General features: G+C 37.9%; 1 protein-coding gene across 2 annotated transcripts in view; it reads right to left on the reverse strand.

The window, feature by feature from the left end:
• The window catches only part of p3h4 (prolyl 3-hydroxylase family member 4 (inactive)), a 159,569-nt gene that overhangs the window by 113,763 nt on the left and 32,478 nt on the right, over positions 1-13,328 (reverse strand). For both annotated transcript variants that reach the window (XM_079829363.1, XM_079829362.1), the window contains 2 exons: positions 10,943-11,088; positions 10,528-10,611 (listed from right to left, as the gene is read on the reverse strand). In XM_079829363.1, coding sequence (XP_079685489.1) covers positions 10,528-10,611; positions 10,943-11,088 — 230 coding nt within the window. The remainder of the gene's footprint in view (positions 1-10,527; positions 10,612-10,942; positions 11,089-13,328) is intronic.

A 13,328-nucleotide genomic window follows, 5' to 3' on the forward strand; every position in this document is an offset into this window, starting at 1 on the left:
ATTATCTGGATGGTTATTGTAAAGTTGCAACCGATGACTATAATACCTTGTTAAATAGTTTAATAAACAGTACCAGTAAAACGTGGGCAGTACCAGTAAAACATGTAAACAGTACCAGTCAAACATGTGGGTTGTCCTGATACTGTACTTCAAAATGTAATAGTGTAAAAATTGCCACAGAATAAAGTAATTGTTCAAGATCTATTGCTAACTCATAAAAATAATGTCATATTTGCATAAACTGTCACTACCGTATATCCCGACACTAGCACATTAAGATAAGCTATGAAAAAAAATCATGTTCCTCTGCCTCTTTCTGGTTAAATAATGTTTATAATAATTGTTAATATAGCATGCTATATTAACTATTCCAGGTTATTTATGCATAGCATAAATAATAGTTAGTATAGCATGCTATGCCACTTTCATCAAAACATATTACAAAGCTATAGCAATCTCATGTCATTCCGTCTGTTCGAAAAAAAAGTTGCACTAACTGTTCGTTACAAGCAGCATTTGCCGTCAGGCAGGTAACGATAGCTAACATAAACATATTTTTGCTAGCCTACCTGCTGCAAACTTACACTTTTTTTGTACAAGACAAGTAGAGCTATTTTATCCAGTGTAATTTATCACATACCACTATCTTGTTTTTTCTTATCCTCCTCTTCCTTTCTCTTTTCTGGCTTCCTGAAGCATAAAATTCCGCTTCAAATCCGAGGTTGTTTTGTATTTTGCCGCAGCAGAGATCGCGTTGTTGGCTGGCTGCTGTCAGCGACTTCTGAGAGGGGCCCCTTAAGGGGGATCCCGATAGCAGTGTCATTGCACTTTACTGCATTGACTATCAATGGGGCGCTCACACAGTTTGTCGTTTCATTTTATTCTTAACCTGTCGCTGTCTTGGTGCCCCAGGCCAGCTCGAGGCCCCAAGCAATTGCTTGGTTTGCCTGCCTTGTCGCGACGGGCCTGCACACACACACACACACACACACACATAGACAGGACACTGGCATACAGCGCGCTCTCTTGTGTCTTGTCGCGCTTGGAAGCATTTACATGAATAGGAGCGTGGTGATCATGTAACGCTAAGCAAAAATTGATATAAAAACGGACGCTGCGTTATTTGCGTTAAATATTTTTAATGCGTTAAGCTTCCGTTTCACGTTGACCGAGTTTGGTGGAGATTGAATAAATCACCTACGAGGAGAACGTAAAAACTCAGACCCTGAATTATACAAATATTCACGTTCAAACAAAAACTTTCTGTGAAAAAAAGACACTTATAAACAGACACTTGTAGAAAATAATGTGAATTTTTTTTAAAAATAAATTTGAACTATGTCAGTAAATAATGAATTTAAAGACAAATGTGTCAAAAGTGATCTTTGCAAACACAGCACATGACCTTCTGTAAAGCACATGTATAGAAAACACACTCACACTCCTCTGTTTTAAAAAAAGAGTTCTGTCTGAATGAGTACATGAAATCACGGCTGTCAGATGATAAGAATTGTAACTCAAATGTGATTTAGAAAATGAGTTCTGTAGTGATATAGTGTCATAGTTCATGTCCACATTAACCACTACGTTGTAATACCAATAGCCATGTCATCATACACATTTGTGTCCTCATAAATCACATAAGCAAGCACAGAGAGAGAGAGAGAGAGAAAGGGAGTTTCAAAAATAATACAACACTGCCCCCTTTTGGTGATAGAGGGGAGGGCACACAAACAGTCAAAAACATTATTAAACTTTGACATGTTGCCATGGCAGCATTATTTGAAATATCAGGAATTCATTCATATGTCTCTATCTGTCATGTTTTCACATTATACTGATGAAGTTTGAAGTCAATCGTGTGAAAATAAGATGGTGATTCAAAGCATTTTTGAAAGTGACACACTTCCTGCTGCCAGTTGGTGGCGCTATAACTTTGACTCACAAAAGTCATATCCATGTGATCGGCCTCTTACAACGAACACACAGCTGAAGTTTCATCCAAATCAGTCAATGTTTGCACAAGTTATTACACACTTCCTGTTTACCTTTTCTCGCCATAAATTCGTTGCTTCGCCACGGCCAAACCGTTTAAGATATCAAAAATCCGTTCGCAATTTAGCATCCTCTGTGTCTTGACTTCATGCTGACCGAGTTTGGCACTGATTGAAACAATGGCCTCGGAGGAGTATATTAAATTCCAGAGCATGTGTTTTCAGAACAACCCATATTAGCTCACTTCCTGTTGGGCTGACACGTAACTTAGAGCACGAAAGTTGTTTGGCCCGATGAGGTCTATATGTGTACCGAGTTTCATACATGTACGTGCAAGTGTGTTTGATATATAGACCAAGTTTTCAGACCCCACTTTAGGGGGCGCTGTCGAGCCCCCCTGCCACGCCCGGGTACCAGCTTCAGCCCGGCTCTGATGGCCGCGCATTCCGATGTGTGTGCAAAGTTTCAAGAGTTTTTGAGCATGGTAAGGGCCCCAAAAGTGCCCGAGAAGTCGATAAAATAATAATAATAATAATAATAATTAAAGCTGCGAGCAGCGATGACGGGCCCAAGCCGGTGGCACCGCCACGCCGGTGGCATCAGCTTAACTGTGCACGGCAGGCAATATGCATTTAAACAGGAGAATATTTTAGAATCGCTCGAATGTGCCAAATTTACCGCAGCAACTGGTGCCACTATCACCACAAGCCACACCCATGATGTAATTTAAATTTAGATTAATTTTAATATCATAGGATAAAATAGATAAAAGTTATATTTTCCTGCTCAAAATTTTGTAAGTCCAGAAGGCCAGTATTTAATTCAAGGTGTTTGTAGTTCTTTTTTACTTATTCACACTAAAGTAGGGATGAAACGGTATGGAAATTTAACATCACGATTATAGTGACCCAAATTATCACGGTTATCAATATTATCACGGTTTTGTTCAAACAAGATGAAAGTGTTCAAAAAGAACAGATGCACACACTTAAAACATTTCAACAAGTTTTATATTTGAAATTAAACAAACAACAAATAACTAAAGCAGCTCTAAGCACTTTTTTAAGCTAGATTCTGTGGAATTTCTTTACTTAATGGCCGTCGTCAATAGCAACGCATAACGCATAAATAATAATAATTTGTCGTAAATATAATCTCTAATATTATCTCTGTAAATATATTCTCAAGAAATATTCTCATCAGTGTTCAGCTATGATGCATTTAAATCTAGCATATTTTGTGTTAGAGCCCAAACAGTATCCTAGAGAAATAATGCATATCCATATTTCCATATGATTTGACAGTTTATTTTATTAAATATCAAAATGTGTGCATCATACCTGACACCTAGATGATCACTTTACAGTCAGTTTTATGACTGTCATTCTCTTTAAATGCTAGTGAAGTTTGGTAACGTTATACACGTTTCAATGTTGTATGTAACTTTGCAGACGGTCCCTAACTTCGCCAGCGTTATGCCAGTCATATCAGATGCGCTGTGGTTCTGCTGTGTTTTTTTAAACCATTTTACCTAAATCACCAAAATAATAAATGTTATATTTACCCATGGCCTTCCCTGTTATACAGAAATGTAATAGTTATCAAACCTTCCTTAACTGCATAAATAATAAATGAAATATAGATGAATCATCATTAAAGCTACAATTTTCTCTGTTGCCGTTGTTCTTTGATGAACATTAATGACAGGCATCATCAGTGCTCCTGTCACTTTAAGAACAACCGCGGATCTCACGCGCGGTCCCGCGCATCTCATTTCCTCACAACTCTTTAAGTTCATTTAAGACGTTATTTAACTAATTTAAGACTCGAATATGAGAATACTCACAATCCTCTGTGTTATGGTTTGTTCAAGAGCAAAAGAGAACTCGATGTGAGCAGGAAACTGACGCGAGTCTATCTATGCGTCGAGTGTGTGTGTGTGTGTGTGTGTGTGTCAGTGTCCCTTGATTAGCTGACATGAGACGCATCCACACAGATAGGACACTGACACACACACACACACACACACACACACACACACACACACACACACACACACACACACACACACACACACACACACACACAGCATACCGCAGCATAGCCATACAGTTTAAGTTCACCCACACTTTATATTAATAAAAAGGTTTACAGTGCAAATACTGTTGTTGCATATACTGTGCATAAAATTTGAAAACATTTGCAAAAAACACCACTGTATCATTAATTTTTTTTTTAAACCTTTAAGTAACCATTTTTTAAACATCTATAAACATTACTTTTACATAGATAGACGGACCAGATATTCCTAACACTTTGGGAATACTTAAGGGTTACTAGTTGTTTTGTAAACTGTCTATAAACATTATCTGGATGGTTATTATAAAGTTGCAACCGATGACTATAATACCTTGTTAAATAGTTAATAAACAGTACCAGTAAAACGTGGGCAGTACCAGTAAAACATGTAAACAGTACCAGTCAAACATGTGGGTTGTCCTGATACTGTACTTCAAAATGTAATAGTGTAAAAATTGCCACAGAATAAAGTAATTGTTCAAGATCTATTGGTAACTCATAAAAATAATGTCATATTTGCATAAACTGTCACTACCGTATATATCCCGACACTAGCACGTTAAGATAAGCTATGAAAAAAATCATGTTCCTCTGCCTCTTTCTGGTTAAATAATGTTTATAATAATTGTTAATATAGCAAGCTATATTAACTATTCCAGGTTATTTATGCATAGCATAAATAATAGTTAGTAGAGCATGCTATGCCACTTTCATCAAAACCTATTACAAAGCTATAGCAATCTCATGTCATTCCGTCTGTTCGAAAAAAAAGTTGCACTAACTGTTCGTTACAAGCAGCATTTGCCGTCAGGCAGGTAACGATAGCTAACATAAACATATTTTTGCTAGCCTACCTGCTGCAAACTTACACTTTTTTTGTACAAGACAAGTAGAGCTATTTTATCCAGTGTAATTTATCACATACCACTATCTTGTTTTTTCTTATCCTCCTCTTCCTTTCTGTTTTTTCTTTTCTGGCTTCCTGAAGCATAAAATTCCGCTTAAAATCCGAAGATTTTGTATTTTGCCGCAGCAGAGATCGCGTGGTTGGCTGGCTGCTGTCAGCGACTTCTGAGAGGGGCCCCTTAAGGGGGATCCCGATAACAGTGTCATTGCACTTTACTGCATTGACTATCAATGGGGCGCTCACACAGTTTGTCGTTTCATTTTATTCTTAACCTGTCGCTGTCTTGGGGCCCCAGGCCAGCTCGGGGCCCCAAGCAATTGCTTGGTTTGCCTGCCTTGTCGCGACGGGCCTGCACACACACACACACACACACACACACACACACACACACACACACACACACACACACACACACACACACACACACACACACACACACACACACACACACACACACACACACACACACACAGAAAGAGAGTTTAAAAAATAACACAACACTGCCACCCTTTAGTGAGGGGAGGGCAGACAGAGAATAAATATTCAGAAGAAATATATTAAATAAAATAAATATATTGATCTGAAAAATAGTATGACACACACACACACACACACACACACACACACACACACACACACACACACACACACACACACACACACACACACACACACACACACACACACACACACACACACAGAAAGAGAGTTTAAAAAATAACACAACACTGCCACCCTTTAGTGAGGGGAGGGCAGACAGAGAATAAATATTCAGAAGAAATATATTAAATAAAATAAATATATTGATCTGAAAAATAGTATGATTATTTTAAAGCTATTTGGTTACATTTTAATAAAACATTGTTTTAGTATGTTTTTAAACACACACACATACACGTTGTAATACCAGTGTAATACCCATGTCATTATACAAATTTGTGTCCTCATAAATCACATAAACGAGAGAGAGAAACAAGTTTTTTTTTTATCCTGCTTCAAAACTAATACAATGCTGCCATCTTGTGTTCATTGAGGGGAGAGCAGCACAGACAGATACAGAATTGATTATTTAAAAAAATATTTAAAATAAATATATATATTCATCTGAAAAATAGTATAGTCATTTTAAATTAATCTAAGTTCAATTACCAAACATACAATCTTAATTTAATTTAAATCAAAATATTATTTTACAAGATATGAGACAATTTCTGTTCCCCTTTTTTTGTCCTTATTTAATCCCTCGCCATGGCAACACCGTTTGAGATATCCAATATTCGTTCGCATTTTAGCATCTTCCGTATCTTTGTTTCATGTTGACCGAGTTTGGTGGAGATTGAATAAATCGCCTACGAGGAGAACGTAAAAACTCAGACCCTGAATTACATAAATATTCACCTTAAAACCAAAATATCTGACTTCCTGTTGGTCGGAGCTAATGACTGTAAATTAGAAAGTTGTCCGGCTCGAAGAGAACAATATATGTACCGAGTTTGGTGACTGAAGATAAAACTAACCCCCCCACTTTTGTCAAAAGGTGGCGCTAGAGAGGCCCTCATCCCCGCCCATTTCTGATGCTTTGCCAATGTGTACTGACTGACATCTCTGATGTGTGTGTTGAGTTTCAAGCAGTTTCAAGCAATTTCAAGCATGCTAAGAGCCTCAAAACAGCCAAAAGATTATTAAACTTTGACACGTTGCCATGGCAACAGTATTTGAAATTTCAGGAATCCATTTCATACGTCTCTATCTGTCATGTTTTCACATTATACTGATGAAGTTTGAAGTAAATGGGGTGAAAATAAGATGGTGATTCAAAGCATTTTTGAAAGTGACACACTTCCTGCTGCCAGTTGGTGGCGCTATAACTTTGACTCACAAAAGTCATATCCATGTGATCGGCCTCTTACAACGAACACACAGCTGAAGTTTCATCCAAATCAGTCAATGTTTGCTGACGTTATAACACACTTCCTGTTTCCCTTTTCTCGCCATAAATTCGTTGCTTCGCCACGGCCAAACCATTTGAGATATCAAAAATCCGCTCGCAATTTAGCATCCTGGATATGTTCACTTCATGCTGACCGAGTTTGGCAATGATCGAAACAATGGCCTCGGAGGAGTATATTAAATTCCAGAGCATGGGTTTTCCGAACAACCCATAATAGCTCACTTCCTGTTGGGCTGACGCATAACTATGAGCACGAAAGTTGTTTGGCCCGATGAGGTCTATATGTGTACCGAGTTTCATACATGTACGTGCAAGTGTGTTTGATACATGGACCAAGTTTCTAAGTGTGTTCTAGGGGGCGCTGTCGAGTCCCCCTGCCACGCCCGGGTACCAGCTTCAGCCCGGCTCTGATGGCCGCGCATTCCGACGCCTGTGCGAAGTTTCAAGAGTTTTCGAGCATGTTAAGTGCCCCAAAAGTACCCGAGAAGTCGAAAAAAAAAATAAAAAAAAAAAAAAAAAAAAAAACAAAGAATAATCTGAGGAAGAACAATAGGGCTCTGCGCCCTTTCAGGGCTTGGGCCCTAATAATAATAAGAAACAGAGGAAGAACAATAGGGCTCTGCGCCCTTTCAGGGCTTGGGCCCTAATAATCCTTAGGGGAACAATAGGGCTCTGCGCCCTTTCAGGCTTGAGCCCTAAAAAACAAAGAATAATCTGAGGAAGAACAATAGGGCTCTGCGCCCTTTCAGGGCTTGGGCCCTAATAATCCTTAGGGGAACAATAGGGCTCTGCGCCCTTTCAGGGCTTGGGCCCTAATAATAATCTTAAGGAAAACAATAGGGCTCTGCGCCCTTTCAGGCTTGAGCCCTAATAATCCTAAGGAAAACAATAGGGCTCTGCGCCCTTTCAGGCTTGAGCCCTAATAATCCTTAGGGGAACAATAGGACTCTGCGCCCTTTCAGGCTTGAGCCCTAATAAAATCTAAATGGTGGGAGAAAGTTTTTTTTACTTCACTCTCTGAAAACATTATTTTGAATATATTTGAAATCACAGATGTTGGGTGATGAGAATTGTAACTCAGATATAATTTAGAAAACTAGTCCTGTCTGAATGTAAATGTAAAGTTATCATTCGCTGCAATATAAAGTCAAACCCGCTAAATGTAAAATAACTATATCAAAGTAATCTGAATACACCACATTTATGTCGACAAATGTATGAGTTAAACTTTACACCATCAAAATGCTGATGTATGCTGCAGGCAACGGATATCCAGCCATCCCCCTCCACACACATACACACACACACACACACACACACACACACACACACACACACACACACACACACACACGTTGGGTTTTCATGTTTTATGGGGACTTTCCATAGGCGTAATGGTTTTTATACCGTACATACCGTATATTCTATCCCCCTACACTGCCCCTGCCCCTAAACCTACCCATAACAGGAGACATTCTGCATTTTTACATTTTCAAAAAATATCACTTAGTCTGATTTTTAAGATGTTTTCCTCATGGGGAGCTAAAACTGTCCCCACAAGGATGAGGATTTCGGATATTGCCATCTTTGTGGGGACATTTTGTCCCCATAATGTAGGGATTACCAGTCCTACATCTCCAGACACCTACATCTTGGATGCCTTAGGGGTAAGCAGAAAAACATCAAATTTTCCTTTTTGGGTGAACTATCCCTTTAATTCAGTAACGCTAAGGCATACTGACAACTAAAATACAATTTTCAATGAGAAAAAATGTCCAATTTTACAAAATCCAATGAGTAAAGAGGCTGGTGTACAAGATGCAGTTTGCAGCTCTTATTCCTGCTTTTAACATTTATTTCACAGTAGTTTTAGTTTTCTTTTTTATAAATCATTACTTAATTAAAACATCAAAATATAGAGATAATATTGTATACTTGAATTTTCCAATTAAATGAAAAGATATGGACAAGTTAATTGTTAGGCATAAAAAATATGCAAAATTATTTATTAAATAACCTGTACATGGTACCTTTTTAAAAATCAATTTGAAAGCTTTTAAGACCTGCACATATATTATATTTAACATTTATAATTGCTGCCGTCCAACTCAAATGTTTACATGCTTTTCTTCTTTTTATTTTTGAGCGGTGATGAAATATTGCTCTTGTAAATACTTGCCAGCATTTCAGTAATGAAAGTAATGATCTTTAAAATGCATCCAAATTACAGCAAAGCGCACCGTACGGTGGCCTTCAGTGGTCAAAAAGGATATAAACAGTGAATTTTGAAGTGATATATTCTAGAAAACTCAGAGATGGTAGAAAACTACCACACGTCCTTGGTGTTTGTCTAAAAACAGTAGGTAATTCGGCCGGGATTTTTACACGGGTGGTGGGAGAAAAACACTGACATTCTGGATTCGGGCGGCAATAAAATCACTGACTAGCTCCTGTCATTTATGAAAATACCTTATGACCCCACCAGAAACAATTACCGTCCGAAGAGGGCTTTTGACAGTAGATGGCGCTTATGGAAAAGCAGAAATATATTGAAATAGCTTCCTCCCATAATGCTGTTTTGTTCTGGCTTTGGCAGCGCATGAAGTCCAATTTTTGTAATGGCACCATGCTACTCTAAAAAAATGCAGTTCATGCTTAATTCAAGCACTTTCAAGGACCTATGTTTATTTTCAAGTACTTTCCAGGCCTTGAATCCATGTGTCTGAAATTCAAGAACTTTCAAGTACTTTCAAGAAGAGTGGGAACCCTGGATAAAAAAACGACAGAGTTATTTGAGTCTCTTTGGCACTGATAAGAAAAAAAGCAAGCCAATCACGCCGGCGCGACAGCCGACTCGAGAGGGTTAAACACAGCATTAACACGTCAGACATCATTGTGTTGTTGTCAAGTGCAGGTCGTACAGAAAATTATAACACAACTATAACACAATGGAGACATCTCTGGGGTCCATACACAGAAATTTCAAATTTGAGACCAGCAGAGACAGCAGCATAGAATAGAGCCACGTGTGCCATCCTTCTACATTTCTGTCTCCAGTGCAGCGGCTACACATTGTCATATTATAATAAGACAACATTGCGTCAACACAAGGTCATGAGGGGCTTTTGCACTAGAGAAATGTTTCCATAGTTCACATAACTATTGGCTGAAATATCCATAAAAATAAAAGTCCCGCACAACAACCAGAGCAGCAGGATATAATGGCTTATGCCACTTCAGAAGTCCAACTGGCGGTGCGAATGCAACCAGGAAAATGGCCCTAGGGGAAATTTAGTTCTCAAAGGACTGCGCTGGTGCCAAGTTCCTATAACTCAGTTCCTATAACTAAATAGTGCACAAGCATCTATATTGGCTTAGAAACCAACACAGATATTCTGGAAAACGAAAGCATCCCACAGGACATGCAAATTGGATCTGAACCGTTGTGATACACAGTGTGGACAGTCGTTCATTTAGATCAGATTCCTAACGAATACACAAATAATTGGATTTGGAATGATAGTGTGAACATAGCTATAGTTGACTTGTTTTTAGATTACTGGATTCAGCTATTAAATGACACAATGGGGTTTACCTCATCATCTGTCTGTAAATAATTCTGTGCAAACTCCAGCAGTTCCTTCAGTTTGGTAGTTAGATTGTAATATCTAAGAGCTTCCTGTGTGGACAAAGACAGAAATGTTAAAACTGTAGCGCTAGAAATGCAACCAGAACGAAACATTTCTAAATGAAAGTCTGTTATCAGGCCACTTCAGAACTAGCAGAGTCAATAGATACCTTTTAGTACTAGTTTCAGTTATGTGTTGATTTGTTCCTGGATTTGAGTTAAAAGAAGCCAATTTAACCAACAAAACTAAATGTCTCTGCCACTACTGTACTGTGATGGGGATTTTTTTTGTTTTAAATGTTGAGCATCAGAAGCATTACCCTTACTACATTTCTGTAATATTGACAATATTGACATATTATGCTTGTGTGTCTGTACTTACTGGCCGTGGTTTGAAATGCTCGTCATGCAGTCCCCACTGTTCTCTGTAGAATCTGTAGTAGGCAAGGTTCTGCTGCATCACTTGATCATCTGCATCAAACAGCATATAGCTCGCTGCACACAGTGCTGCATTACGCACATCATTTACTAAAAGGAAAACAAAAGACATTTATAAAATGATCATTTTAATGAAAACCTTGTCGTTGAAGAAGTCTATGGGGTTTAGCAAATGATATTGGACAGCTGATATTTGAGTGATTGGACTGCTATCTGATTGAGTTTGAACTTTCAATTTACACTTGGCCACATAAATGTGTCTTCATAAACCGGATAAAAATCATCCCTATGCTACATGCAAATTCAAAAAGCTTTATAAACAATTGATTGATTGATTGATTGATTGATTGATTGATTGATTGATTGATTGATTGATTGATTGATTGATTGATTGATTGATTGATTGATTTTGGATTAGAACAAACAACATAATCCAAAGGATAGCATGTTAAAGTGTAAACACTTATTTCCAACATGGTCCTTGGTGTTAAAACATACAACACATAACAAAGACCTATTTCTGGTCAAAAACAATAACATATAATACAAATCATCCAAGGTTTGAAAGCATTCTAAAATCAAAGAATCATAAATCACATAAAAAATCAATCTACACTAACTAAAAAATATTGGCTACTCTATTCCATAAAAATACCTTTACTTTATATCTAAAAGCCCCCCTGGTATTTACAATTTTGAGGGAAAGTGGCAGATTATTCCACAGTGTTATACCTGTATAAAAAAAAACGAACTTCTAGCTGCATTGTTGACTCTAGGCACTTTACAAGAACGGACACTGGCCCGAGTATTGTGATTATGCTGTGTATGAACCATTTTTATATGGGAATGTAAATATTTGGGAGCAGAGCCATTTATAACATTATACATATGATTCAACTTTAACTGCTCCACTCTAACATGAACTGGCAGCAACCCTACCCTTTTAAAAGCATCTCTACCAATATGAGTCCGGGGTGGTGCATTTAACAGGTAGCGAATAACATTATTTTGCATCACTTGCAGTCTATTTTTAAGTTTAACTGATAATCCACAGTACCAAGCAGAACATGCATAATCGAAATGACATTGAATCAATGATATGACCAGTAATTTCTTAATAGAATAATCTAGATGCCTTGTCCTGCGATACAGGAATTTCAGTTTACCGGCACATTTGGATAATATTTTATCAGCAATAGATTTACAGGTTAACGACTGTTCTAATGTTAACCCCAGGTATGTAACACTGTTCTTAGACACTATTTCAGTGCCATTACATGTAACCTTAAGTGCATTAGTTCTAGACAACTTTCTTTTTGTTCCAAATAAAATGGACTCAGTTTTTCCCAAATGTATTGAAAGCCTGTTGTCTGTAAGCCACTTACTAACACTATTTAATTCATTACCTAGAGTCTTCTCAATCTCGCTGATATCATCCCCAGAAACCAGTAATGCAGAGTCATCAGCATATAAAAGCAGCTTACATTTCACCGCAGCTGGCATGTCATTAATATAAACTAAGAATAAAAGAGGGCCAAGGATTGAACCTTGGGGCACCCCACAAGTAATATCCTGAGGATCTGATATGGTCCCCTCAACATCACAAACTTGAGTGAGGTAAGAGGTGAACCATTTCACAGCAGTATTTCTAAAGCCTATACATTGTAGCTTTGATAGGAGTATTGCATGGTTTACAGTATCAAAAGCTTTTTGCAAGTCAAGAAGAATCATGCCCACATACTTTCCTTCATCAAAGTTTTGTCGAATATAATCAAATAAATTAATAAGACAGGTTTCAGTAGAGTATGCTGCTCTAAAACCAGACTGAAGTTGATACAATAGATTTTGTCTGACAAGGTACTCTTCCACCTGCTCATACACAAGACGCTCAAACACCTTCGATACGGCTGTCAGAATTGATACAGGCCTATAATTACCAACATCTGATCTGTTATTTTTCTTAAAAAGGGGAACTACCCTGGCCCTTTTCATATCGCTTGGAAAGATACCCTGACTTAACGATAAATTTATTATATGGGTAAGTACCCTAGAGATTACATTAGCACTATCACTTAAAAATCTTGACGGAATCAAGTCCTGTCCAGTGGCTTTGTTAATTGACAATGTGGATAGACACATTCTCACCCTCTCCTCTGAGACAGGGCCAATCTCAAAAGCATCAGGAATAACATGTTTGTTCTTATAAAAGGAGTTTAGAAACGATGGGCCATATCTACCTGACACACTTGGCAACTTCTCAACCAGACTGGCAGCAACTGTTGTAAAAAAGGTATTAAAAACGCAAGCAACCTGCTTTTTTTCAGAAATCA

This window comes from Gobio gobio (assembly GCF_949357685.1).
Source record: "Gobio gobio genome assembly, chromosome: 11".
Taxonomy (NCBI): Eukaryota; Metazoa; Chordata; class Actinopteri; order Cypriniformes; family Gobionidae; genus Gobio; species Gobio gobio.